A 27,971-nucleotide genomic window follows, 5' to 3' on the forward strand; every position below is an offset into this window, starting at 1 on the left:
TTGGGGGGCTGCAGGAGAGCTTCCACCCCCAGAAGCCCACAGAGCCAGCCCAGTCCTCCCCATCGGGGGCTCGTGCCCCATTCCTCCCTCATCTCCTTCCACTTACCCTTCCCTAGCCCCTCTTCTTGATGTACAAAATAAAGATCACGTGTCTTCCAAAATGGAATCTGTCTTCATTGAACAAAACTGGGGGAGACTGGGAAAAGGAGGTGGGAGAGAGGAAGAGAGAGGCTGGGAGAGGGGAGGGCAACTAAAATGATCAGGGGTTGGGAACAGGTCCCATATGAAGAGAGGCTAAAGAGACTGGGACTTTTCAGCTTAGAAAAGAGGAGATGGAGGGGGGACAGGATAGAGGTCTCTAAAAGCAGGAGTTGGGTGGAGATGGTGCATACAGAAAAGTTCTTCATTAGTTCCCATAAAGAAGGACTAGAGGGCACCAAAGGAAAGGAATGGGTAGCAGGCTTCAAACTAGTAAGAGAAAGTTGTTCTTCTTCACAAAGCAAATAGTTAAACTGTGGAACTCCTTGCTGCAGAAGGCTGTGAAGGCTACAACTAGAACAGAGTTTCAAGGGAAGTGAGATAAAGTGATGGAGGTTGGGTCCATGGAGTCCTATTAGCCAGGGGGTAGGAGTGGTGTCCCTGCCCAAAGTTTGTGGAAGGCTGGAGAGGGATGGCACGAGACAAATGGCTTGGTCATTGTCTTCGGTCCATCCCCTCCAGGGTCCCTAGGGTTGGCCGCTGTTGGCAGACAGGCTACTGGGCTAGATGGACCTTTGGTCTGACCCAGGACGGCCATTGTAAGCTCAGGGCTCAGTGTCGGGGGTCTCAGTGGACCCCCTTGATTTTCATGCACACCTGCTCCTGGGTGGCCAGGCTGGCAGCTCTCCTGCCCTAGACGGCCACTTTCCTGTGCCTAGTGCGGAGATCGTGGACGAGGTCCACGATGTCCGCACTAGCCCAGGAAGGTGCCCGCCTCTTGCGGTCCAGGGCAAGCTCCCAGGAGCCGCCAGCCTGGTCCCGGCAAGAGGGGGTGGGCTGGGGGGCATCGGGTGGGTGGCTCTGTGCCGTGCCAGGTGCAGGGTCTGCTAGCTGGGTGCTGGCAGGCTTGCACCTGGCACGGGCACCGTAGCCAGCCCGTGCCCCTTTAAGGGGTCCGGGGCTGGGAGGGGGGCATAGAGTTTCCCTGGTGTTGGCCAGAGTGGCCACCAGGGAAACCTGGGGAGGGCTAGCCTCCCACTAGTTCGAACTAAAGGGCTACACAGCCTTTAGTTCGAACTAGCTATTTCGAACTAGGCGTTAGTCCTCGTAAAATGAGGTTTACCTAGTTAGAACTAAGCGCTCCGCTAGTTCGATTCAAATTCGAACTAGCGGAGCGCTAGTGTAGCACCTATTAAAGTTAGTTCGAACTAACGTCCGTTAGTTCGAACTAACTTTGTAGTGTAGACATACCCTCACAGGGTACATGATCGCCCAGGACAGGAATACTAGTGAAAAAACTGCCCGTTCTAGTGCACATTGGGTTAGGGCCAAGCACCAGCAGTAATTAAGGTTAGCTCCCAGGGATTGCACACACTAAGGGCTTGTCTATTTAAACACACAGACCATGTCTACACTAGACCTAGAAGGTCGCTTAAGGTACGCAACTCCAGCAGATGCTTCCATCGGCTTCCCTTACTCCTCACAACTCCAAGTAGTACAGATGCCAGTCAAAGCTGTCATCAGCGTTTGATTTGCAGGTCTATACTAGATCCACTAAAATCGATTGCCAGAATGCCAATCTCCAGCATGGCAAGTGAAGATATGCCGCCCTTCGTTTGCAGCAGGCTGGAGCGTGAATCTGTACTGCACCAGCTTTCCACACACTAACTCTACCCAGGTTCCCCATGGACACACAGTCAAAGTGCCACAGCAGATTCTGATCTACCCTGCTCTGAAAGAGGAGTTGGATAGCATGCTGCACAGGGGAATTTTTAGCAAGCAGCAGGATCCAGACAGACAGCGTGCAGCAGGCTGGCCTAGGGTAGATTTCCCCATCAGTTTGCAACACCCGAATGGTTCCTGCAGACAAGCCATAAGTCACAAAGGATTGCTTCCTCCAGCACCATCAGCTGCAGCTGAGCAATGACTTCCCAATCTCAGCATGGTGAGTTGTGTTCTCACCACAGAATCACGAAGCCGCGATAGTGTCAATTTCTCTTTCCGTTACCTTCTTCATTCTGTTCAGGGTTAAAGCTATTTTGACGATAGCAGTTGAACTTGGGCTTAGTGGCAGGAACTATGAACAGTAGTAGTGCAACAAAGAGAGCTACTGTGGCATCAGTAACGTACCTTCAAGAAAAAGCACACAGCAGTTTAGAATATAGGACACTCTTGCTCCATTACATGGCACCCCTCCAGCATGGCATCTACCCAGTACACACACACCATTGTCCCTGTACACTGTAACCCACAAGTCCTATTTACTTTTGTCCTTACAATCTCTCGAAATGGTCAAGAATTCAGGAACATTTTGTACCAATATTGCAGACTGTGATACTCAGACCAGCAAATCTCTATATTTGTATCACCTCACTGAATGTCATTTTGCAGTTCTACTGAAAGATCTCAAACGTCTGCTCTACCACACTTCTGTTAAGTAGGGAAGGATTATCATCCACATTGTATCCTGGGGAAACTGAGACACAGAGTGCTAATTAAGTTGTCTAAAGGTGAATGAATGCCTGGACCAAAACCCTGCTGGAATATCAGCCCTTTGAAAATATTTCCTTTAAGAGGCTAAGGTGCTTAAGTCCGATGTGTGTCTATGCTGCAATCCCCAGATGCGATTGCAACATATGCAGACATGCCTGCACTGGCCTTAATCTAGCTGCCATAAGTACCTAGAGCAGTGAAGCTGCAGCAACGTGAGTTTCAGTGCGCACCGTCCAGCCTACCAGGATCCCTGGGTACTTACACTGGCAACTGGCCTGTGTCCAAGCTACTGCAGCTTTGCTGCTATTGGTACTCGGGCAGGGGAGCCACAAGCCTCTGTGGGCCCCTGGGCAAGATGTGTGGGTGGGGAGCCAGCTCTGTGCTCCTGAAAGGGGTGGGTCCTCCGGCGGAAGGGCAGGGGCAACCTTCTGCACCGTCCAGAGCACCACATGCCTCCCCCGCAACCCTCAGAGCTGCCAGAGCACCAATTTTTAGGGCCCGGGGGAAACAGTGGCCAGGAGCCCAAGGTCTCTCTGAACTGCCGGGCCCCAGGGCACCTTCCCCCTTTGTCTCCACTCCGGTTGGCAGATAGTTAGATTAGAGCTAGTGCGAGTGTATCTGCCTATGGTGCTATCACACTTCCTATGGCAGTGTAGACATACCCTTAGGCACTTAATGGGAGGTGCCCTAACTCACTTTTGAAAATGGATTTAGGCTCCCAAAGGGGTAGCTGAGTTAGTCTGTAACTGGAAAAACTTAAAAAACAATGAATAGTCTAGCACGGGATGGGCAATAATTTTTGATGGGGGGGCCACTCCCAAGATTTTGGAAAGTGGTTGAGGGTTGCACTCTTCTATGGTATTAATGGAGGAGGTGCAGGGACTGGCGTGGAAGCTGGGTGCAGAAGGGAGCTTGGAGTAAAGGACTGGGGTGCCGGAGGCAGAATGGAGTCTGAGAGGGAGTTTTGGCAAAGGAGGTGGTTGTAATCTAGGGCAGGGAACTGGAACACAGGTTTTTGGGATGTGAGCTAGGATAGGAGGGGATTGTGATCTCAGGCAGAAGATTCGGGTGCTAGATCTGGGAAGCGGTATGGGTGCATGTGGAGTAGTGGGGCAGGTGTGTGGGCAAAGGGTTGGGGAAGGGAGAGGCTAAGGTGCCAGAGGCAGGTTCTCACCAGAAGACTTACCTGCCTGCCTGCCTGCAGAGCTAAAGGCTTGCAGAGCTTAAAATGTTTCTGCCTGCTTGGCCATGTGCTTGAGTGAGGCTACGTCTAGACTGCATTGCTTTTCCGGAGGTATCCTGGAAAAGCAACACTGTGTCCAAGGAACACGTCCGCTTTTTCGGAAAAAATTTCGAAAAAGCGGATGCACTCTTTTGCCATCCCTGTAAACTTAGTTTTACGAGGAATAAGGAAGAAATGGCTCAAAAGAGCACTTTTTTCCAAAATTTGGCACCGTGTAGAGCTCTCATGAGCACAACTTTTGTACATGCAATTGGTGCATGTGAGCTGAATAAAGACACTTCTCAACAGGAAAGCCACAACAATTCAGATGTTGCTGCACATGTGGGGTTGTGGCAAGAAATGATCTTAATTGTGTCTCCCCTTAAAACTTGTGTGCAAGGTTAAGAGCACAGGAGGAAGATAGAGAAGTCATTCAAATCACTGAGTCAGTTTCTTTGTGGGTGATGGATAGCTTCTCCCTTGCAAATGACATTACTGCCTATTAAAATGACATTAAACCTGATCCTAGTTCATAAAATTGGAAGGCTAATAAAAATATATACACAAATTGGATTGACACACAAATACCATGAATATCCCTCACACTGGCTCTGCAGCACCTTTGTTACATGTGCCTCTTTAGAGCAGAGGTTGTCAATTATCTGGTGGTTTAGTGCTGCCCAACAAATGAGAACTAGCATCAGACCCATCACGCAACGTCCATGTGTGACGTGAGACAGGAGCTGAATGAAACACCCCTTATGATCAAACAGGCGTAGAGGCAAATAACATATTGCTCCATCAGCCAAAACACTGCAGGATTCAAACTTACTCTTCATCTTTGTTGAAGAGGAAGGTGGCCCAGCCAGGAACAAAGCCCGGATCTCTACTAAACCACAGGAGAATCAGCAGAAGGAAGAGCATAAGGACACTGAATTCAGCAAAGGAGATGGATCCTAGTTTCTGGTGCTCTTCCTTGAGCACACGGAGAGCAGATTTCTCTTTGTCCGATCTTTCCATCCCGCAGCCCCATGTTTTTCTAAAACTGGAAAAAGAAAAGAAAGAAAAAGTTAAAAAAATAAAAGGAGGGACATTATAAATATTTCCAAGAGAAAATACAAGCAAATCCGCTTTGACTCTTGCCACAGGGGGCACAAGAACCCTGTTAGCACCCCGTGGGAATGGCTGCAGCTTCAGCATGTTATAAAGTTAACAGCTCCTGTCTTATCCTTTGCACATAGCTGCTATGGGCTACTATCGCCTGCTGAGATGTGTGGTCTGGGGAGCAGGGCACTGCACTGGGAGTCAGGAGAGCTAGAGTGTATTCTTGACTCTGCTACAGATTTGATCTACAACCTTAGGCATGTCACTTCACCTCTCTGTGCCTCTGTTTCCTGGCCCACTCTTTGCCCATCTCGTCTAGATAGATTATAAAGTCATTGGGGTAGGAACTCTTTCTTACTACGTGTGGAGCCTCAAGATCAGTTGTGCTCTCTAGAATATACTGGAAAATAAAAATTAACTACAAATGCGATGGTAACAAGCAAAGTTCAATCTCACCACAGAGGGTTATGCATGTGAACTTCCTATTAAAGATATACAGTGTTACATGACATGTGTGATTCCAGTACTTTGCTTCCAAATTGTAAACTGGGGTGGGGAACCTATGACCCGGGGGCCGGCTGTGGCTCCCAGCTTGCCTGGATCCAGACCCTGTGGCTCAGGGATTGTCCCCCCCATTGGGGAGCCTGCATTGGTGCTCTAGACCTCTGCCACCCTCTCACAGGGCTGGAGAACATAAAATCTACCAGCCTGGTCTCCCCTAGGCTCTGGTGTGCACAGAGAATGTGAGGAGTGCCTTTTTCCTTCTCAGTCAGGGACATCTCACTTTGGGTGCGTTTGCACCGCACCCTTAGCTTGAAATAAGATAAGCAGTATTTGGATTCTTTTCTGGAATAGGTGATTTCGAAATTTGGTGTGTCTGAATAGTGCCAAATATTGAAATAAAACACTATTTCGAGACATCCCTTATCTCTCGTACCACAAGGTTTACAGGAATGCCAAAATAGCGCTTCACTATACCTTGCAATAGCGGACATGTTCAAAAGACGCAGGGTAGCATTGCAGTGCAGACATACCCTTTGCTTCTCACTTGTGTGTGGACCCCCGACTGATTTTTCTCTGGATCAGTGGCTCCCGACCCAAAAAGAGTTCCCCACCTAAGCTCGGCATCATGTAATTTCAGGAACATACGTATTCCCAATAATAGAAAGACAAACCAAGAGGGCCAGAGTCTCAGCTGATTGACACTTGCTCAGGACCTGCCCCGCAACATTCTATTTGTATACTTACTTGAACCCCATGAATGAAAACTGGAGCCAAAACCAAGATAAAGTCAACATCAGAATCATGTTAGGAAACGCAAATCCAAACCAGGAAGCAAAATTCAAGATATCGCCATTTTCAGGGAACAACCTGAAGAGAGAAAAGCATGATTTCTCTACCAGGGTCAAATCACTTGCGTATATTCTCCCTTCTATATGTGCTAATGGGAACAATACAAGAGCCCCAGGGCTTGTCCATTACTCAACCCTATGGGCCTCCTCCAAAGCCAATTGAAGTCAGTGGAATGACTCTCCTGAGCGCTAACTGCCTAGACTGAATTGCCCCCTGTTGTTTACACAACGCTTTACATGAGGGCTGTGTCTAGACTGGCAAGTTTTTCTGGAAAATCATCTGCTTTTCTGGAAAAACTTGCCAGCTGTCTACACTGGCCACTTGAATTTCCGGAAGAGCACTGACGATCTCATGTAAAATCATCAGTGCTTTTCCGGAAAAACTATGCTGCTCCCGTTTCGGCAAAAGTCTTTTTCCGAAAGACTTTTGCGCAAAAGGGCCAGTGTAGACAGCATAGTACTGTTTTCCGCAAAAAAGCCCCGATCGTGAAAAAGGCGATCGGGGCTTTTTTGCGGAAAACCATGTCTAGATTGGCCACGGATGCTTTTCCGCAAAAAGTGCTTTTTTGGAAAAGCGTCCTGCCTAATTGCACACAGTAGCCCATCTTGCTGTTTTTCATAATTCATAGAATTTAAGGCTAAAAGGGACCAATAGATCATCTAGTCTGAATACCTTCATATCACAGCCTGTTACATTTCATCCCTTGCGCTGCTGCCTCTAATAGAGGTACCGCTTTTAAACCAGCTGCACCCAGCACCGACTCCTGCTCCACCCTCTACTGCCTCTTATAAAGAGCGGAATGTGAGTAGTCAACTCCGCTACCTGAGGGCTACGTCTAGACTGGCATGATTTTCCGCAAATGCTTTTAACGGAAAACTTTTCCGTTAAAAGCATTTGCGGAAAAGAGCATCTAGAGTGGCACGGACGCTTTTCCGCAAAAGCACTGTTTGCGGAAAAGCGTCTGTGCCAATCTAGACATGCTTTTGCGCAAAAAAGCCCCGATCGCCATTTTCGCGTTCGGGGCTTTTTTGCGCAAAACAAATCTGAGCTGTCTACACTGGCCCTTTTGCGCAAAAGGACTTTTGCCCGAACAGGAGCAGCATAGTATTTCCGCAAGAAGCACTGATTTCTTACATGAGATCGTCAGTGTTCTTGCAAAAATTCAAGCGGCCAGTGTAGACAGCTGGCAAGCTTTTCCGCAAAAGCAGGTGCTTTTGCGGAAAAACTTGCCAGTCTAGACACATAAGATTAGGATTACTGGGTAGTTACCTAATCAACTACTTTTTACATCTCTACCAGGTACTACACCTTCCTTAGGAGATGGGTCAGAGCGAAAGTCCTGTTATAACTGGGGTACAAACCCTGTTATTTCGCAGTGTGGACGCAGCTCAAGCTGCAGACCCAAGTCAGAAGGTCGGCGTAGAGCAGTCTGGAAGCATTAGCACAGCTCTGTGACCTGGGCACAGGAATTACAAGCCCAGTGCAGGCTGACACACACCAGCCTGGCTCCCACAGACCTGGGTTTACAATGCAAGGTAGATATACCCCCAATGGGCTGCAATGACAGACTGGAAGCCTTTGATTTAGATGCCAACTACCCACTTGTGCTGGAGCAAAAGCTTTTGAGGCAAAACACAGCATATATATTATTTGTTATGTCATGCACACAGGTAGCTGCAGCTCCTAGAACCAACATCAGTGGCGATCAAGTCACACCTCCAGCTGTGCTGGTCCAAATGCAGTATTTAAGAGACCGAAGGAGAAAAAGCAAGAACTTACTGGTTCATCTGACCTTTCAAAACCAGGTTTGGCCCCGTTCCTGTGAGAGTTGCGGTTCCTCCAATACTAGCAGCATAGCACACACACAGTGTCATCCCCTTACTGATGCGCTTGTTCAATTCCCGGTCACCAGGAGCTTTGGGCTCATCACGAATGTGTCCGTTACCAAGGACTGGAAACAAAAAATATGAACCTACCTTCAGAAAAGCAACGGAGCTGCAAAGCTCAGCACAGAGGCAGCCAGGAAGGCTCACAGACTTGCCGAACTTCTGGGCAAGGTGGGCTGTGGCTCTACGCTACAAAATGGGGTGGGGTTTCAGGAAGAAGGGGTGAGACTAGGGCCAGCTGGTCCTCACTGCCACACAGAGTGCGCTGCACTGGCGCCCCTCCCCACAGCCAGCCCTTAGAGCTGACAGAAGTGCGCCACGCAGGGCTTCAGCAGCAAGTTAAATGGCCTGAGGCCTGGGTCCTTTTGAATCACCAGGCTCCAAGGCCACTGTCCTCCTCTCCTCCCCATTGGTGGGCCAGCAGGCAGCGCTCCCGGTCCTGCAATTTCTCAATGCCTCTTGTTGTACTGGATGCCAATCTACACTGATAATGTCCTCCTAATCCCTTACAATAATGCTCCCTATAAAGAGAAGCGAGGATGGTCCTGTGGCTATGGCACTGATTTGGCTTCATAGAGACTAGGGCTTGATTCCTGCTTCTGCCACAGCCTGTTTGTATGAGCTTAAGCGAGTTGTTTTCCCTCTCTGAGTAAGTTTACACTGGGCTCTGACTCAGATTTAAGCCCAAAGCCCCATTCCATCCACACACAAATCAGCATGACTCGGGTCAGCAAGGCTATGTCTACACTCGTGGCTTCTTGCGCGAGAAAAATGCAAATGAGGCTAAGCGTGGAATATCGCCAAGCCTCATTTGCATACCTAATGAGCCGCCATTTTTGCAGAAGGAGTTGTCTACACTGTCTACTACATTATTTTCAGGAATAATGGCATTTCGCAAGAGGGTTTTTCTTGCGCAAGAAGGGGCAGTGTAGACAGCTCCTTCTGGCGCAAGACCCTCTTCTGCAAAAATGGTGGCTCATTAGGTATGCAAATAAGGCTCAGTGACAGTCCACGCTTAGCCTCATTTGCATATTTCTCACACAAGAAGCCGTGAGTGTAGTAGACATAGCCCAACTGCCCAGGAGTGTGGTCCTCTTAATGGGACTGATCCAAGTAATGCCGTGGACATGTTAGTGTGGCTGTGCAATCCAGGTTCAGCAATTGTGAGCCTAGGTGCACAATGCAGCTCAATGGACGCTCAAGCATAGGCTTGGAAACTCTGTGCCCACAAGGCCTGGCCACACAGACCTGGTTATGCAGGGCTTTTGGGCCTCCGTTTTCTGCTCCGTGTAATGAGGTTAACAGTGCTTCCCTGCCACAGAGAGGAGTTGTGAGGTAAATATATTAGGATCTGGGTGTTGCCCAGAATTTCAGGGATGGTGTTATTCAAACACCAAAGCAGGAACCCACAGACTAACACTGGAGGCTTCCAATACAGCTAGAGAAAACATAGGCTCCAAGCTGTTCCTGATATAACTGCTAAGATCACGGTGTCTGTTTCCATCAGGCCTGTGTTTGCTTCAGTAAGAGAGTCTGTCCTGTTGCTTCTTTTGGACCAGGGCCTAATTTGGAAACCCAAATTATGTTGTGGGACTGGGTTAAAATCACTGTGGAAACTGAGAGCAATTGCTGCCACAGCAGAGTGGCAGCATTTTTTATTGAGCGCTCATATTGCATAGCCTATCACTGAACACAGAAGAAAATCTACAGCCACTACCACAGCTCTGAAGTTCGACAAGGGCAGCATTATCACGAAGCACCAAGTGAATTCTGGGTAGGCATTAATATATGTCCTGCATCACCACAATCATTCATGGATTTCACCCTCCCAACATCCCTGGGAGGCAAGGGTGTATTGGGATGTTAACTATTGGTTAATTGACTAATCGAGTAGTCGATGGAATTTCCATCAACTACTCAATTAGTCGATGGGGGTGGGGAGCTCCCACTGCAGTTGAAATGCAGTATGAACCCTGGGCTCTTATTACATTTAAATTGCATCCACAGCAGTGTTAGATCAACAAGGCAGCCCCTGGGATCACTGCGGCTCTGCCTCCCCTACCCCTATTTCCCCCGCACCGTGGAGATGGTGCTGGAAGAAGCCGGCCATCAGCACCAGCTCCTGCTTTGCCCTCTCTTGCTGCCTCCAATACATTGGTGGAGGGGAGGGGGAGGATGGGAGCAAGTAACTGAGTACTCACTCGAACAGTCACTTACGTCTCTAGGATGTATTACCCCCAATTTACAGATGAAGAACTGAGGCACAGGGGAGATTAACTGACTTACTAGAGATCACCCAGAGAATCTGGGATCGAGTCCATTTCTGATTAATTTAATTCAGGCCCCTTGAGTCCCAGTCTAGTTCCCCACTCCATAGAGCAAACCGCCCTTCTTCCTCTGAAATGTACAATAGGCCCTGATCTTACAATAGCTCCACATGGGTGGTCTTCTGTGCCTGCCAAGCACAGGCCACCACAAGCCTAGGAGCAAGGTGTGGGTGGGCCTGGCTCCGCAGTCCCAGAGGAAGCGGCATCTTGGGTGGAAGGAGCGGGGCCAAGGACATTCAGCCTTAGCACCACCCACAGCATGCCGCTGGGCCCTCCCTCCCACCACACCCTCAGAGCTGTGCAGAATGGTGGAGCTACATTCCTGCATCATTTCAAAGGTTCCTGGAGCTCCCAGCCTCCGCCAGTGCTGCCAAGACACTAGAACTCATTAAGGATGCAGAAAAAATCCTGCTCATCGCAGGATAAGGATCTCCAAAAATCCCAAAGTACATAGAAAGAGACTGTCAAACGTGGAGAGGCAAAGAATCCCCACGAGGGCGAGTACATTTCATGGGAGGACACGTCCCAGCTCTCAGCTTCACTGAGACCCTGCAGCTCCTTCTCAGTCCATATTCAATCAGTTTTTCAGTATTTCATTGCTTCCCCACTGCCTGCCCTCAGCTTGCTTGAACAGCAAGGACAAAACAAAAAGAGAGTGGGGAAATGTTCAGTCATGCCTCAGTTCTTTAGGAGTCAAAATCCCATTGACACCCAGGTTCCTCAGGACAGTTGGGTGCTTTTGAAAATGTTACCCATTGGTTTCAGAGTCAAAGGCAGCTGTGGATGCCTGGCACAGTTGAAAATTAGGACCAGAGCACCCACAGCTAGCAGGCAACCAGAACAGACAGCCATTTTTGAAAATTTGGGCCTTACTATATAACTTGGATTGTTTCTGGGTAATAGCACTCCTGTTTTCTTAGGGCCTGCGCCTAACGCAGTGTTGTCAATACGAGTTTTTTGCCTAAAGTCAATGGGCTGGGCTCAGGTCCATATCAGGCTTTGGTACAGCAATAGAAACAGACTTTTATTGGACCTACTGGGCAGCCCCTTACCCTGTACGTCTGTCAGGCTCATTGCATTCTTCTCCTCCAGCTCGATCACTGAATTCACTAGCCCCATCGGTTGGTCCATAATTGTTAGGTCCTGCTCTGTGCTGTTCATCTGATCCAAGACAGCCTGGACGATAGGGACCATCATAGCGGTCGTGGCCGTGTTGCTTATCCACATAGACAAGAAGGCGGTGACGCCCATAAAGCCCAGCATCAGGCTGCATAGAGAGAAGCAGACAGCAGGAAGGAAAAATAACTGTGAAACTCCTGCTGGGATTTCCAGCCAGTGCGACCTACTTCCGGGCCACTCAGTACAGCCGGCCCCACCCTGAGTGCACAGCCTGCTCCAGGAAAGGAAACCCTTGTTCAGTTTTTAGTGGGCGCATTGCTCTCATTTGAGTCAGACCAGTACAGTTAGCCTCATGCGTCTCCCTGTGAGTCACTTCTCTGTCATGTAAGCCCTAGTTCAGTGGTCTCCAGCCTTTTTAAGCAGGAGATCACTTTTTGAATTAAGCTGCAATCCAGGATCTACCTCAAACCCAAACACCCTTGTCCCCACCTCCTTCCCGCCACTTCTCCAAGGCCCTGCCCCTGCTCACTCCATCCTCCCTCCCCCATCCTCACTCACTTTTATCAGGCTGAGGTCAGGGGTTTGGGGTGCACTAGGGGTTCAGAATGTGGGCTCCAGCTGAGCACCACTTACCACAGGTGGCTTCTGAGTGGTGGTGCAGGGGCAAGCTCACCTCTACCCTGGCCCTGCACCATTCCCAAAAGCCACCAGCAAACTCTCTCCATCTCTATTCCCCTCTGCTCTGTGAAGATGGAGTACAGGGTGGAGGGAGTGGCACCCTGACATTAGCACCCCCCCTTCCTCTTCTTCCGATGCTCGGCACAGCAAGCAGGAGGCTCCCAAGAGTAAGGGGCACCTCCAAAGCAGAGGACAGGGGCTGCACAGCAGTGCTGAGAGGGGTAGATGAAGTGTCAGCACTTGACAGCCTCCTGGCCAAACCTCTCAGGATCACCTGTTAAAGGTTCCAAGATCTACCAGCAGATCCAGATCTACTGGTTGGTGACCACTGCCCTAGTTGTAAGCACCTATCATTTAGCCAGCATACAAAATCCACTTCATAACAGCAAACCACAAGTGAGGTTGCCTTCCTCTCCTCTGATTGCTGCTAGAAACCTGGAAAATTGCACTCTCGGTCTTATATTGTGAGCCTGACTTGGGCAGTGAACCCTGGCTAATACGTGTGTGTGGGCCCCTGGACAAAGTGGGGGGGATGGCTCCATGCTACCAAAGAAGGCGGAGACTCAGGAAGAGCAGGCAGAGCTTTGGGCAGTGAAGTCTTCACCACCCAGAGCATGGCGTGCCCTCCCCTGCTCTCAGAACTGCATGGAGCATGTGGCATTGTGCTCTAGTGGCAATTCAAAGGGCCTTGCACTCTAGCACCCACTGCAGTAGCAGCAGCAGTGGCCAGGAGACCTAGGCAGCTAAGAATCACTGGGCTCGGGGGCAACGGCTCCCTTTGATCCCTGCCCATCGACAAGCCTGGGAGCAGTGGTGTTGTTGGCCGCCCCCTCATTAACATCAGCACTGGAATTAATAAGACACAGACCGGGCGCCATTTATGTCTTCTCTTTGCTAACAACCGGCTGGAACAGGACGCAGGCTTTTGGCATCCATGAAAAAGGCATCAGGGCTCTCAGCATCACAGATATGCTGGTTCCTGGAGCCTGAGCACAGCCTGGAAGCAGGGGAGTAAAACCCTCCCCACCGCACTGCCACAGCCACTTTATGGCTACTATTGCTGCCTATGGCTTGAGCAACAGCTGTTACCCCGCACCGTGCAGTCTAGATAGCTCTGGTCCCACTGAGCATCTCCTTGCCCCCTCTGGGGCCTTTGCCCTTGTCATCCAGTCTCTGTGCGGGTAAAGAAGGTGGTGCCCTGGTAGGAAGCTCCCCAGCCTACAGGTTGGGCACAGTCCCCCTGGGTGATGTGTCCATTGCCTGCCTCCCCACACAACAATTCTGAGGGACTTAAGCACCACACAGGTGGGAGGTAGGAAGGATGTGACCCAGAACAAACTCTCGGGGCATTCGGCCTCAAACTTATAAGGTCTGTTCTAGAGCCCTTCTGGGACCTGACTGCCTGTGTCCAGGCCTGGGGCAGGTCAGGTGGGAAAACACCTCGACCCTCTTAGCCTCGGGCCTGTAGGATTAGTGCGGTGCTGGCTGCGTGGCCTACGCCTCTCGGTTGCCATATGAGCTGAAGAGCCTGGCACCTCTTACTCTGCAGCGCAGGCAGTGCAGCAGCAGGGCATGCAGTCCTCAGTGCATGCGGCTACCACCCCGCCAACTCCAGAGCAGGAGGCAGATACAGCAGCACTGTGGAAGGGTCAGGTCAGAAAATGACTCAGCCCTCTCAGGTTGGGGTCATGCGGGCTTGGGTCAGGCTTGGGGTGGTTTTACTCCAGCTCCCCAAAGAATCAGATTCAAACAGGGACTGAATGTCCAATCCAACAGCACTCTGCCCCCAAATGGGAAACACGAATGCCAGGCAAGAGGGGCTTAATGAGGCACTTGGAACTGCACTAAGGCCCATTGAGTCCAGTGTAAGAATTGATAAAGACAGGTCTGCCGGTGGGGCAGGGACAGTTGCCCTGTGGCCTGTCAATTCAAAGGGGATGGAGCTCCTGGCCACTGCCACTGCTACTATTGCATTAGTGGTGGCCAGAGCCCTGGGCCCTTTGAATCACTCTTGAGCACCTCTGGAGGGCTAGCTGCCCCAGCCCTGTCTCTTCCACCCAAGGGCCCGCCCCTTCCAGGAGCATGGAGCTGGGCCCCCCCCACACAAGTGGTGAACTCCCCAAAACAGAATCCAGCTCTTTGTAATTCTACAGAAAGACTTCCGCTGACTTCAAACATAGCTGAAGGATGAGCATCTTCCCTTGCAGCCTTTCTGCCCTTCCAAACACTGCCCCATTTCTGCGGGTGTACACAACCTCTGGAAGCCCTTTCTAGAGCAAGCAAAACCACTGAGGCTTTTGTAGGCTGTGTGCTGTGCAGCTCAGGTCTCCTGCTCTTCCCCATTTCTCCTGGCATCTGAAGAAGCTTCTGCTAAGCTTGGCTGTTCCTGATCACAGATTGATAGGATGGCAGGTTTAACAGGGCCTCTTACAGTGGGGGTTTCACTCCGACGATCAGCAGGACCCTCAGTGCAATGCGTCTGTGCAAATTCCAGTGTTCCACGGCTACTGCCACAATCAGCCCCCCAACAAACAGCATGTTGGTGTCCTTCAAGTACTGCATACACACCTGCAATGAGAGGTACTGCCTGTCAGTCTCTGATCCACAAATATCAACAGCCATGATACTCAGGTGCAAGTCCTATACATTTTCTCAGTTCCATGCCTCTGTTTGCCTATTTAGATGCTGTGCTGCTGTGGGCAGGGGCTGTCTCTTAGCTGGTTTGCATAGCACCTACTACAATGGGGCCCCTATTGGTTGAGGGCGGTAGAAGCAAACAACAGCATGTACTATAAGAAGTAAAGTCGCTCAGAGTATTGCTTGTATGCTGTCTGATTCTCAAAGATGCCAAGCAGCTCTGAAAATCAGCCCCATAATCCTACCCCTAATAGGTCACCAGCAGTGATTGAACCTTGCACTCTCAGAATCAACACACAGACTTGTATCACTCAAGTTCAAGTAGTAAGCCCATTAGCTGGCAAAAGTAGTAGGCGGTTATCTTTTATTAGTATCAGCATACTCTTTGGCAGCATGTTACATACATCTGCTGCAATAAAAAGCTCATCCCAAGCATCTGAAACCTCCCAAACATAAGCCCTTGATCAACAATAATTTTTACATGATCCCTTAGCTTTTAGAAATCTGAAGTTGGGTGTTTCAGCACCAAAGCACATTCCTCTACCACTGAAACATTAACTCCACATGTGGCAGCAGTAGTAGGCTGTTCTCCTCTATTTGGACCAGCTACTAAGGAAGAATAAAATCCACACTTCGCTGTCCTTTCTGTATAAACACCATATAGCTTGTTTCATATCTTTCTATGCTTGCACAATTTCTCTGTCAAGTTTCTTTGCTGAGGATTGAGGTTGGTATGTGAAAGAGGTTGAGGTGATGGATGTTAAGGTGTGAGATGCCAGGAACACACCTTTTTCCACTATGAAAAGAACCATTTCCTTACAGAAAGCAGTAGTGCTTGTTCTAAAAAGGCAGTGTGTTCAGAGGATGGCACACTCAGTCCACCCAGGAGGCCTGGGTTCTGATCTAGGTTCTACCAGGGACTGTCTGTGTGACCTTGGGCAAGTCACTTCATCTCTCTGTGCTTTGGTTTCCTCATGCATCTTGCGTGGTTAGCATGTAAGTGGCTCAGATCAAGAACTACCACTTACCTGGTGTTTATACTTCACCTAACACAATTCGGTTACCAGATGGTTTAAAAAAATCACACTTGATTTCAGATTGGGGGGCAGACTGGCCGGGAGGTGGTCAGAGGGGGCCGGGTTGGCTGGGGGAGATGGGGGAGGGGAGAACCAGCCGGCGGGAAGCAGGGCTGGCCGGGAGAGGGTTGGGGAGAGTGGGGCTGGCTGGAGGAGATCAGAGCAGGGGGAACTGGCCAGAAGGAAGCAGGGCTGGCTGGGAGGAGGTTGGGGGGAGCAGGGCTGGCTGGGGGGAACTGACCACTGGGAAGCAGGGCTGGCACAGGGGAGGCAGAGCATCGCTGGCCTGGGAGCATGCAGATCCCAGGGTGCTGTCCATCCCGCGCATGGTCCCGGCGGCGCACATGGGCGAGTCTGGCCCCGGGTATTGCTGCCCCCGTCCTCTCTACTGCATAGCTGCATACTGCCTGGCTGGTAGACACGCTCATGCAGTGTGACTGTGTCTATCAGCCAGGTAGTACTCAACTATGTACTGATACTCATGATAATAATAAAAACTTAATTAGAAAATACCAGACATTTATATTTGTTTCCAGGACAGAAAGTTCAAAACCGGACACCATGCAACCCTAAACACAATGGTTCCCTAAATTTGGGAGGTGCCTCTGGGTGCTATTGTAATATATATATATAATAATAATTTGCAGAAAGCCATCAGATGTATGTGGTACATTTAATCTCAGTGGATCCCAAAGTACTTTTACAAACTACAGACAGAGGAATCCATTCACTCACCACATGGTGCAACCACCTCTAGGGTCCAGCACAGTGGCCACTATTAATAGCACACAGCAACACTGCATGACCATGAAGACTAGCAAGTGAACAAGCACCCTACATCCAGTATATATTGATGGGGAAATGTTGATAGGTAGAATAATAAGGAGTGTGAGGCAATCTCTTTTATTGGACCAACTTCTGATAGTGAGCGAGACAAGCTTTCAAGTCACACAGAAGTTGTCCAATAAAAGAGATTGCCTCATCCACCTTGTTTATCCAGTATGCTAGGACCGACACAGCAGCACAGCATACAACAGCTAGAATGTCATTTTACAAACTTGCTGCCAGGATCTGACCCTTAAAGTCTCACTCCAGTTCAAATCTTGTTGGTAAAACCAGGGCAGAGATGAAACCCAATCAGATCCTTAGCTGAACCAGAACTTAGGGTCAGCAGTGCAAAGCACCCAGGGGATTCTGTTCAGTGTTACAGTCATGATGAAAAGCCACACATCACATATGATAGGCACAGACACACCGGTGCATTGGAGTATGCTTGTCTAATCTGGGCTTCTGATGTTTATGCTTAAATCCAAGCTGACCTAGAATCAGTTCTTACCTTTTTAGACTCCAAAATTCCAAACATAGGAAACAATATAGCAGGCAGGAGAGCTGTGACAGCCAAAGGGATGACTTCTGTGCACCAGTAAACTGCCATGAGGATGATAACATAGGCACACTTGGCCTCCTGGAATACAACAAAGGTTTAAGCACAGGGAATCGAGTGTATGGATGAATACACCACATCTCCCTCTATATCCCAGGATATATAAATGTCAGTTCTCTAGTTCCTTAGGAGAAGGGAAAGAACAACACTCCTACTAGAGAGCTATTTTATTCTCCAAGAAACTATTCTTTGATACACAGCTGGTGCAATCTGATAAATTTTAAAGGCAAAAATATACTCTTCAGAGATGGCATCCTGGCCACATTGAAGTCAGTCAATTTTTGCCACAGACTTCAGTGGTATTAAATACCTGCAACTCTCCATTGGAGTTAACTGGATCTAGGCCCATCTCTACAAGAAGCCAAATCCTGAAAGAGACATTTGATCTTTACAGCTCAACCGGTTACTCAGAAAGGAGCCTAAGTGAACATTCATATCAAAGCTTAAAGCCTCGCCCGGAAAACAATGCATAGGCAAATCTAGGGGCATTGTAAATGCACAAAGGCTTCAGGCTAAAAAGTGTAGTATGCGGGAAAACCAGAATTCCCAGAGAAACTGCTAACCTAAATATTCAGCTGCCAATTGGCATTTGATTCAAGCAGGAGATTCCATGCCTAGTAGCCAAGCTGTTTAGAAGCAATTCATGATTTTCGATGGCTCCTCTTGTGGGTACTCATCTTAAGACACTTAAAAGGAGCCTGATTTTCACAGTACAGATAATGGCTTTCTGAACATCAGGTTACTAAGTAAAAATCTTGACAACTGAGGTACCCCAAATCACTAGCAAACACTTGAAAATCTTGGTGTCATCTTTCTTCTGAGTTGGGGCATCAAACTACCTCACTGCAGTTACCATGTTTTCTTAACACGGGAGTTGTCTGGACTAGAAATGCCTAAATATGTCCCGTGAAACAGTTGTTGAGATTTTTATAACCTAGTGATCCTAGGGTTTGTAAATCGAATCCTCTTAGGGGTAGTAGGTATTCATTAACTCACTGTAAACACTATTTTGGCTCTTAGGTGTAAATGCTCGATAGTTCGCAATTTCCTTTGGTTCATACTAACAGTTTATAGAAGGAGTTGGCAACCTGTAGCCCAAGGGCCTCATGCAGACCATCAAGATTCCACATGCGGCCCGTGAGACATTTTGTTTACCTTTGTCCATGAGCAGAGTCGTCAGATTCTGCTGGTTTCCTTCCACACCGTTTTTTCCTACCAGTATTACTAAAGTGACACACACCTAAAGCAAGTGAAGTGAGGTGCATGCTAACGGAACACATGAAGTGAGGTGCATGCTAACTGAACACATGAAGTGAGGTGCATGCTAATTGAACACAACATTGACTGTGAGAGCCATGTGCTCCCGCTGCATGCAGTCAAAGTACCGCTATGTTTCAATCAGCACACACTGTAAATGCTAGGTACATAAGAGCAGTTAGCAAAACTACCCCATCATCTTGGTTAGGAACGTCTTGCGTCTCACTGAGATGAAGGAGGGCCACTCATGAGGCCCAACCACTAGCCGAGGTTGCCCATCTCTGTTTTACAAGGTCTTAAGAATTCTTTTTATTGGCAAAACAAGCAGGCCATAAAATGATATTTTCAAATGTGCCGTAAGGCTTCATTAGCTACTTCGCTTGTCTGCATTTGCATCCCTAGTCCGAACTAGGGAGCAAATGTAGATGTACTCTTACATGCAGCAGGGTATTACTTATTTTTTGCTGACAAGCTCTTCATATGTATAGAAAATATTATTTTTAAGTAATTAGAAATGTTCATCAGTTTAAGAGGGGTTATTTATTGAACATGCTTTGTAATTCTGCTTAAGCTAGAGTATAGGAAAGATATCAAGGGAAGAGACTTACTTAAAATGTCTATGTCTTTATAACGTGATCTGAGGTCTTGCAGCAATAGCTAAGTGTTAGAATTTACATAATGTGATTGCATTTGGCCACTGTGAAAAACAGAAACAGCTCTGAGAGGCTAAAAGAGTGCACAATACAGTAGAGTACAAACATTGGTTATTTAGAACATGAAGTCAATAATTTACTTAAAGTTCAAAAAGACAACAATGCTTATAAATTAACTCTTACAGACATAGTCAATTCAAGCACAGCTCTGTTCAAAAAACTGAAAAACAAGCACTAAGGTTAGAGAATAGTCATGATTAACACTAACAACTATACAATGTTGATTTTGCTTCTTTGAACAGGAGGCAGAAAACATAACATTCTGTCCTCTCAGAGAGCAGTTGTGAAAGTGATCATTGATGGGAATTCCTGTTAAGCAATCCTGCAGTCTCCTGGAAAAATGACACAATGTTTATGCCTCATGCTCAAAAGGTACAAAAAACCTCACTAGACTCTTATTAAATTGTACATTGCTACTCTTGTACATCACAGCCCTATCACAAGCTTTTGTATCGATCCTACAATATTTGTCATCTAGCTAGTGCTTTCAATGGTTAAACCCCATCTATGAAGTCTCCCACCCTACCTCGGTGCAACTCACAGTCATTTCTCTTTCACAGGAGACTGTCAAGTTGACCAAAAGGCAGGGCTGTTATTAGGCAGGTAAACCAGAAGGGATGGCATTTATTGTTGACAAATAAGCCTGAGGTTTTTCTGAAGTTTAAAATATACCACGCATTTTAGGTCAATCAAAAATGACTAGTTGTAACATTATTTTTAGAGCAGGTCCTACAAACTATGCCAGACCATAATATTTGGTGCAAACATGTGTGGCAGACAGAAAAGATAAAAGGCCTGATCCTGGAGTTCTTACACCAGCTTTGCACTGGCATAGTTCCAATGAAATCAAAATACAACAGTGGACAATTGGTGTGCCCTCGTCCTAAATCATCAGGCACAATGTTTTACTTTTTACCTCATCTTCTCATAGGTAATAATCATGGTGTGCATTTATGCAGCTCAGCATGAGAACATCTCAAAACTTTTCACAAATACCAAATGTCATACCACGCTCATGTTATTCCAGTTTTACAGATGGGAAAACTGAGGCATGGAGGCAGCAACACAGCAAATCAGTGTTAAAACCAGGAGAGGAGGATGCTTCTGACAAAAACCTATGTACATGGGCTGAAACTTGAAACAATGTCTTTGTGGACCAACAAACTTGGTATCTAAGGGTGTTTCTAGACTACAGGATTTTTTCGAAAAAAGTGGCCTTTTTTCAAAAAAACTTCCCCTGCATCTAGATTGCTGTCGCATTCTTTCAAAAGTAAATCAAAATAACGCGGCAGTTTTTTCGACCGCAGAAAACCTTGTTTTACGAGGAAGAACGCCTTTTTTCGAAAGTGCTTTTTTGAAAAAAAGCATTAGGTAATGCAAACTGTGCTTTTTCGAAAGAGACCATCTAGACTGCGTGGGTGCTCTCTTTTGAAAAAGCGGCTTGCTTTTTCAAAAGTACTGGTTGTAGGCTAGATGCTCTTTTTTGATAGAGGCTTTTTCGAAAATATCTTTCAAAAAAGCCTCTTTCGAAAGAGGCTTTCAGTCTAGACATAGCTTAAGCTGTAACACTTATAAGATTAAAACAATGGCAAGTTTTGCGTCTGTGGGGTGATCCACATCCTGGCCCTGAGAGATTTCTTATGACCAGTTTGTATTTGCATCCTTTCTACTTCAGGGGCTCCTGTTGTACTGTTTACTGCCTAAGGTATAGCCTGGGACATACATGCCTTTTTTAAGGGTTACCCTGCAAGTGATCCTACCCTGCAAGTGATTACTAACACTGGGCATCCAAAAAAGTGCTGCAGTTCAGGTAGTAAAGGGTTAAAAACCATCAACACTGATTGAGCCAACTACGAGTTATTGAAACAATTCCCCTCTCTAGACTTCTCCGCAGAAGTCCATGCGGTTACCCTTCATAGTTTAGTATCAGAGGGGTAGCAGTGTTAGTCTGAATCCGCATAAACAAGAAGTCCTGTGGCACCTTTATCTGACTTAAGTGCGTCTTTGCCCAGGAAAGCTTATTCTCCAGTAAATCAGTTAGTCTTGCCACAGGACTTCTCCTTCTTCCTGGTTTAGGGAGAGAAAGGATGCCATCACCAGGGACTTGCAGCTGGCAAACCCTATTGCAGCGAGTTGCCCAGAAGGACTGGTTGGGAGTGCAAGGGGCTCCCTGTTGTTCTCCTCGATGGATGCTGGGCGCTGAGAAATGCAGCTCCAGCCGGGCTGTGGTCCTGGCCAGATCCTCCAAGCCTCTGCCAGCCCCGTGGTGCTTGAGGGTCAGGGGCAAGGACCACGCCTCGCTACGACCCCTGGAGAGCCCCCAGCGCTACGCTGCCTGGCTGCAGGGGGGAGCAAGCAGCAGTGGGCAGGAGAACAGCAGAGACACCAGCATCCCTGGTACCGCTGGTGCAATTAAGAAGGATTGGGAGGGGGGGAGTCCCGCAGGGAAACCAGAGGAAGCGGGACTTCGCTAGCACATAAAAGTGACCTTGGCGGGAGCGCCCCCTCCCGCGCCTAGAGATCCGGGACCCCCGGACACAGGCCCCCCCTCCCAGGGAGAGGAGCCCCCAGAGGCGCGTACCTGGGTGGGGATGAGCAGGGGCAGCGCGAGCAGCAGCAGCGGGGTGCCGAAGAGCACGACGCAGGACTTGAACCGCAGCAGGGGTCTCAGGCACGGCGGGGCCATGGCCCGGGGCGCAGCGAGGGGATCCGAGGCGGCGGCGGCGGCAGCTGCAGCGAGTGAGCGGGACCTGGCGACAGAGGGAGGTTTAAATACACCGGCCCGCCCTGCGCCGCGGCCGCGCCCTGCCGCCCGGGGGAGCCCCGGCATCCCCGCCCCCCGACCCCGGGCCACACACCGCCCCCCTCCTCTGACCCCAGAGCCCCTCACCGCCCCCCCCACCCCAGAGCCCCTCACCGCCCCCCTCCTCTGACCCCAGAGCCCCTCACCGCCCCCCTCCTCTGACCCCAGAGCCCCTCACTGCCCCCCCGCCCCCAGAGCCCCTCACCGCCCCCCCAACCCCAGAGCCCCTCACAGCCCCCCTCCTCTGACCCCAGAGCCCCTCACCGCCCCACCGCCCCCAGAGCCCCTCACCGCCCCTCCCGCCCCAGAGCCCCTCACAGCCCCCCTCCTCTGACCCCAGAGCCCCTCACCGGCCCCCCCGCCCCCAGAGCCCCTCACCGCCCCCCTCCTCTGACCCCAGAGCCCCTCACCACCCCCCCGCCCCCAGAGCCCCTCACCGCCCCCCCAACCCCAGAGCCCCTCACCGCCCCCCTCCTCTGACCCCAGAGCCCCTCACCGCCCCCCCCAACCCCAGAGCCCCTCACCGCCCCCTCCTCTGACCCCCAGGCCACTCACCGCCCCTCCCGACCCCAGAGCCCCTCACCGCTCCCCTCCTCTGACCCCAGAGCTCCTCACAGCCCCTCCTCTTCTTACCCCCGGGCCCCTCACAGCCCCCCCTCCTCTGACCCCAAAGCCCGTCACAGCCCCCTGCCCTGCCCCTCCTCTGACCCCCGGGCCACTCACAGCCCCCCTCCTCTGACCCCAGAGCCCCTCACAGTCCCCTGCCCCGCCCCTCCCCTGACCCCCAGGCCACTCACGGCCCCCCTTCTTATCTCTCCACAGCCCCTCACAGCCCCCCTCCTCTAACCCTGGGGCACCTCACAGCCCCTTGCCCCTCCTCTGACCCCCTCCTTGAGCTGCTGACAGCTCCTCCTCACAGCCTCCCCCCCCCCAGCTACTCACAGCTCCCCTCTCCTCATCTTACCTGCCCCCCAGGCTACTCACAGCCCCCCTCCCGCCTTCTGACCCCCCACTCCCTGAACTACTCACAGCCCCCCCCACATCATTCCTTTTACCCCCTGAGCCTCTTACAGCCCTGATACCCCTCCCTTAATTCTTCCACCCCTTGTCTAGACACCCCTCCCCCCCATGCTCCAGCCCAAGGCCACTCGCAGCCTCCCTCCATCCTTCCTCTAATGCCCCCTCCTCAGCCACTCTCAGCACTCACACATCTTTTCTAAGTGCCCTCCCCTGCCACTGGCACTCACGGCACCTTCAATTCCTCTCCCAGAGCCCCCACCTGGGGCCACTCAAAGCCTCCCTGCCCCTCATCTATCCCCCTCCCAGCCCTGGGCCACTCACAACCTCTCCTGCACCTCATATAACTCCCACCCCCCACCAGGTTAACCCACCCCACCCCTGTGAACCGCTCAGTCCCCCCTGCGCCTCATTTCACCATCCTGAGCCCTGTGGGCCACTCTCTGCTCCCCCAATTGCCCATTGTCTAACCTCCTCCAGCCTTGTGGGCTACTCACAGCCCATTGAGGGGTGGCAGAACTTGGTGTTAAATTCCAACATGGCTCCCAGTTACCTCCTTGCCCCATCCAGCACCTTCCTGTGCCCATGGTAGCCCTTGGTGGTGGGGGGTGTCATGCTCTGGAGTGCCCCCCTTTCCTGCCCTGTGGCAATGCCAATGTGTGCAGAAGGAATCATGCTCAGTCCCCAACCTCCATGTGCCCATGGCAGACCTGGGACCTATCCTGAACCAGCCCCCCACCCTATAATAAGCCCCAGCTCTGACAAACAAACCCATCTCCCTTGCTCTGCCCGGGCAGCCACTAGTCCCAAACTCTTGGTGGATGCATTTCTCAGTCTCTGTAAGTGGGGGTGGGGGAGAGGTGGGATACAGGGAAGAGTTCCAAGCTTGCTTGTTGTGAGCTGCGTTGGCTACTTTTTTACTTGTCAGGGCATTCCAAGTTGCTGGCAGCTTGTTGCTTTCTTTGCAGGGGAAAGGGGGAAGTAAGGGAGGGCAAGAGGTTTAAGAGTGAGGGTCAACGGTCCCAGACGGCACACCAGGGATCCAGTCACACAGAGCATTGGCAAGTTTCAGAGGTGTAGCCGTGTTATTCTATTTCAGCAAAACCAACTAATCCTGTGGCACTTTCCAGACTAACCAATTTATTAGGGCATAAGCTTTTGTGGGCTCCTGCCCTAATAAATTGTCTAGTCTTTTAGGTGCCACAGGACACCTTGTTGATAGAGCACTGAGGTTTGTTTTACGGATCAGCTTATTTTGGCCTTCTAAAACAGGATGAGCTTGGCTTTTTGCTTATTGTGAAAGCCCGGGTGCTCATTGACAGCATGAAAGTTGGCAAGTGGCACTTAAATGTCCCCCAGGAGGAATGATCAAATGCAAGCTAGTACAAAGTATTGATCTTCCTAGCATGGCTCTTCCCAATCCCCTCCCCACCACCCTCCTAGCCCCAGCCTCTCCTCCGGCCCCCCTTTCCAGCCATCCCCATCCTCCCCACCTCCTGCAGCCCCTCTGGCCACCCTTTCCAGCCCTCCCCAGCCTCCTCACCTCCTGCAGCCCCTCTGGCCTCCTTTTCCAGCCCTCCCCACCTCCTGCGGCCCCTCTGGCCACCCTTTCCAGCCCTCCCCATCTCCTGCAGCCAGGCAGCACTCACTCCACCTTCTCCTTTCCTCTGCTCCCTCCTTCCACTTGTCCTGCCCTCCCTCACCTTCCCTACAGGGAAGCTGGTAAGGAAGAGCCAGGGCTCTGTTTACTTCCAAGTGCCCCCTTGTGGATGAACAAGAGAAACTCCCTGTGCAATGGTGCTGTCCTCTTGGCCTCAGGCTACTAGCGAGACAAGGTGTGTGAGTTAATATCTTTTCTTGGACCAACATCGGTCAGAGACAAGCTTTCCAGCTTACACTGGGCTCTTCCTCAGGGCAAAACAACACAACAGCTGGTAGAAGAACAGTTATTAGCTCGCCCATTTTGTTTCAATAACAGAAATTCTATCTCTGTAGTTCCACGATTGCCTGTTGAAAATTCTGGCATGCAGTCTGTCCCCCATGTTCGCTGCCTGCAAAAAGGAGCCATGTGGGGCTCCAAGGAGAAGGAGGCTAAGCTAAGCTCTGACAACATGAGACTTGAAACCATGCAAGCAATAATCATATTCACGGTTATTGCTAGTTGGACTGTTTTTAATAAACAGTGTGTCCCAGCCTGTGTTATCTCTACTCTACCTCTGTGTGCATGTTTTATAGCAGTGTTTCTCAACCAGTGGTACAAGTACCCTTAGGGGTACTTGAGAGAAGTCTGGGGGGTACATCAACACAACTGAAATTTGGAGAAAACTGAATTTTTGTTTTAAGTTTTACAGCGCTTTATTATTTTTGTACTTTTTACACCCAAAAATGTCATTTTTTGGAGACCATGCTACCTCCTGCAAGTGATAATGGTGCTTAAATAGACATATTTCCTGTTTGCATGAGCTCTACTCCAGCATGTGCTGAAACACTGCTATGTTGGGGCCAGATCCGTTTAACTTTGAGGGGAGCTGGGCTCAAGTCAAGACGGAGGGCTATGATCCTCCACTGCTTTGCACCTTGGGTAGTAATTGGCACCTGAGCAAAGTGGGCATAAAATGGACATGAGAGAATGGGGGATTCTGGCCTGGTGGCATTTTCCATGCTCCATTCACAGGTGTTAACAGCAAACTAAGGTGCATTGCTGTAGGGGACAAGGACTTGGGGATCTGATCCTGCAAACCCTGATGCCAGGCCAGTGAAGTCACAGGAATGGTTTGCACAGCTCAGGATAAGGGCTGTGTAGATGATTTAAGTACTACTGGCACATTTTGGCCTCCAGGAACAGTCCCAAAAGGAGATGCTTTCCTCTGATGTGCTTGTTAGCATAATGGATACCTATGCAGGAAATGAGAAGCAGGCCACAGCAGCTTCCTTGCATAATATAAGGAGCCCAGAAAAGATTCCGCAAAGGTGGAGAGGCTGGAAAGGGAGATGAAATCAGCTCATACCTGCACTCATGTGTCCAGGCTCCAGCAGCAGATGAAAGTGCCAGCAGCTCTCAAATAAATAACTACAAATAGGTAACTTGTTATAGAAGCAGTGCTTGTTTCTTGTACCTAAGCAACTAATGCAAACACAGTTAATTGGTCTGTGGCTTCAGTGGAGAGGCAGCAATTGTGCACGCCCAGCAAATACAGACTAAAAAGATATCACCAACAATGCTGCAAGGGATACTTTCTAATGGAGCAGCTGAATCAATACAGGGAAAGTCTTGGTTGAAGAAGCTGCTCCCATGAATTCTTCTGACACTGAATCCTGTGTCTCAGTTTCCCCCTCTACTACAAAAGAGGGATGTTAAGGTGTCATTCAAAGCTGTCATCAACATCAGACACTTGTCATCAACATCACTCAGCTGTCATCAGACACTTTTGTGCCTATATTCCATGAAAAAAGAACAAAAAAATATCCCAAGCAATTGAGACTTAGGCACTTCATTGGTTGGCTAATGGAAAATCAGAGCCGAGAGGTAAAAGACAGGCAAAAGGAGACATATGGATAATGGAACAATCCTCTAGTCTACTGTGGTTTGAATAGAAAATGGAGTCATGTGGGTGATGCGTCTTCCAAAGGAGAAGGAAGGCAAGGAATGTTGGAAACACAAAGTTTCCTGCAGTTTGTCTCAGGCAGTTCCAGAGAGGACAAAATTAAGAAGAGAGGGAACAGAGGGTTCCCTGTGGGGAAAAATAGATGAAGAGGAAAAGGGAGAAAAAGAAGATCTGGTAGAGAGAAATCTAGAGAGATGGAACCACCTGAAAAGCTATGACCTTACCATTGCTCGCTCAGAGTTTTATGAAGGGGCTGAATTGCTGCCTGACCGGATACTGCTGAACTAGACAGTTTAGAACCAAAATCCAGACATTGCTGAATTTGGGGGAAGAGAAGGGACAGCTGTAAAATTCAGACCCAGTCTTCCAAAGGCCAGAACAAAAACACAGATCTGCCTTAATACAATTTTAACTGGCAGATGGTACCAGCTTCACAGTATTGCCAGGAGCCAGCCTCACAGGGTATGTCTACACTACAAGTTAGTTCGAACTAACGTCCGTTAGTTTGAACTAACTTTCCTAGGTGCTACACTAGCGCTCCGTTAGTTCGAACTTAATTCGAACTAACGGAGCGCTTAGTTCAAACTAGGTAAACCTCATTTTACGAGGATTAAGCCTAGTTCGAACTAGCTAGTTCGAATTAAGGGTTGTGTAGACCCTTAATTCGAACTAGTGGGAGGCTAAGGCTTCCCAGGTTTCCCTGGTGGCCACTCTGGCCAACACCAGGGAAACTCTATTGCCCCCCTCCCGGCCCCGGAGCCCTTAAAGGGCCACGGGCTGGCTACACAGTTTGTACCAGTTGCAAGGCTGCCAGCACCCGTGCCTGCACAGCCTGCACCTGCCACAACATGAGCCAGCCATCCGAGGGCTCCCAGCCCTCCACTGCTCCCCAGGACCAGCCTGGCGGCTCCCAGGAGCCTGCCCGGGGGCACAAAAGGCGGGCGCCCGCCTGGTCAAGTGCGGAGATCATGGACCTCATCGAGGTTTGGGGGGAAGCCTCCAATGTCCACGATCTCCGCACTAGCCACTGGAACGCGGC

At 49.8% G+C, this 27,971-nt stretch overlaps 2 protein-coding genes across 6 annotated transcripts in view; one reads left to right on the forward strand and one right to left on the reverse strand.

The window, feature by feature from the left end:
- LOC102460546 (Na(+)/citrate cotransporter) overlaps positions 1-22,222 on the reverse strand; it is a 34,068-nt gene extending 11,846 nt beyond the window's left edge. For 2 of the 5 annotated variants that reach the window (XM_075904909.1, XM_075904913.1), the window contains exons 1-8: positions 22,089-22,222; positions 17,430-17,558; positions 14,812-14,948; positions 11,636-11,850; positions 8,150-8,321; positions 6,266-6,388; positions 4,746-4,958; positions 2,207-2,328 (exon numbers count right to left, since the gene is read on the reverse strand). In XM_075904909.1, coding sequence (XP_075761024.1) covers positions 2,207-2,328; positions 4,746-4,958; positions 6,266-6,388; positions 8,150-8,321; positions 11,636-11,850; positions 14,812-14,948; positions 17,430-17,558; positions 22,089-22,193 — 1,216 coding nt within the window. In that variant the 5' untranslated portion in view covers positions 22,194-22,222. Of the gene's footprint in view, positions 1-2,206; positions 2,329-4,745; positions 4,959-6,265; positions 6,389-8,149; positions 8,322-11,635; positions 11,851-14,811; positions 14,949-17,429; positions 17,559-19,402; positions 19,478-22,088 lie in introns of those variants that run through there. The other 3 variants (XM_075904910.1, XM_075904914.1, XM_075904911.1) reach the window with 2 other exon arrangements.
- Positions 22,180-27,971, forward strand: part of XAF1 (XIAP associated factor 1) — a 36,795-nt gene continuing 31,003 nt past the window's right edge. The window contains exon 1 of the mRNA XM_075904922.1: positions 22,180-22,246. The gene's annotated coding sequence lies outside the window, so the exon portion shown is untranslated. The remainder of the gene's footprint in view (positions 22,247-27,971) is intronic.

Source organism: Pelodiscus sinensis, chromosome 21 (genome assembly GCF_049634645.1).
Source record: "Pelodiscus sinensis isolate JC-2024 chromosome 21, ASM4963464v1, whole genome shotgun sequence".
Classification (NCBI taxonomy): Eukaryota; Metazoa; Chordata; order Testudines; family Trionychidae; genus Pelodiscus; species Pelodiscus sinensis.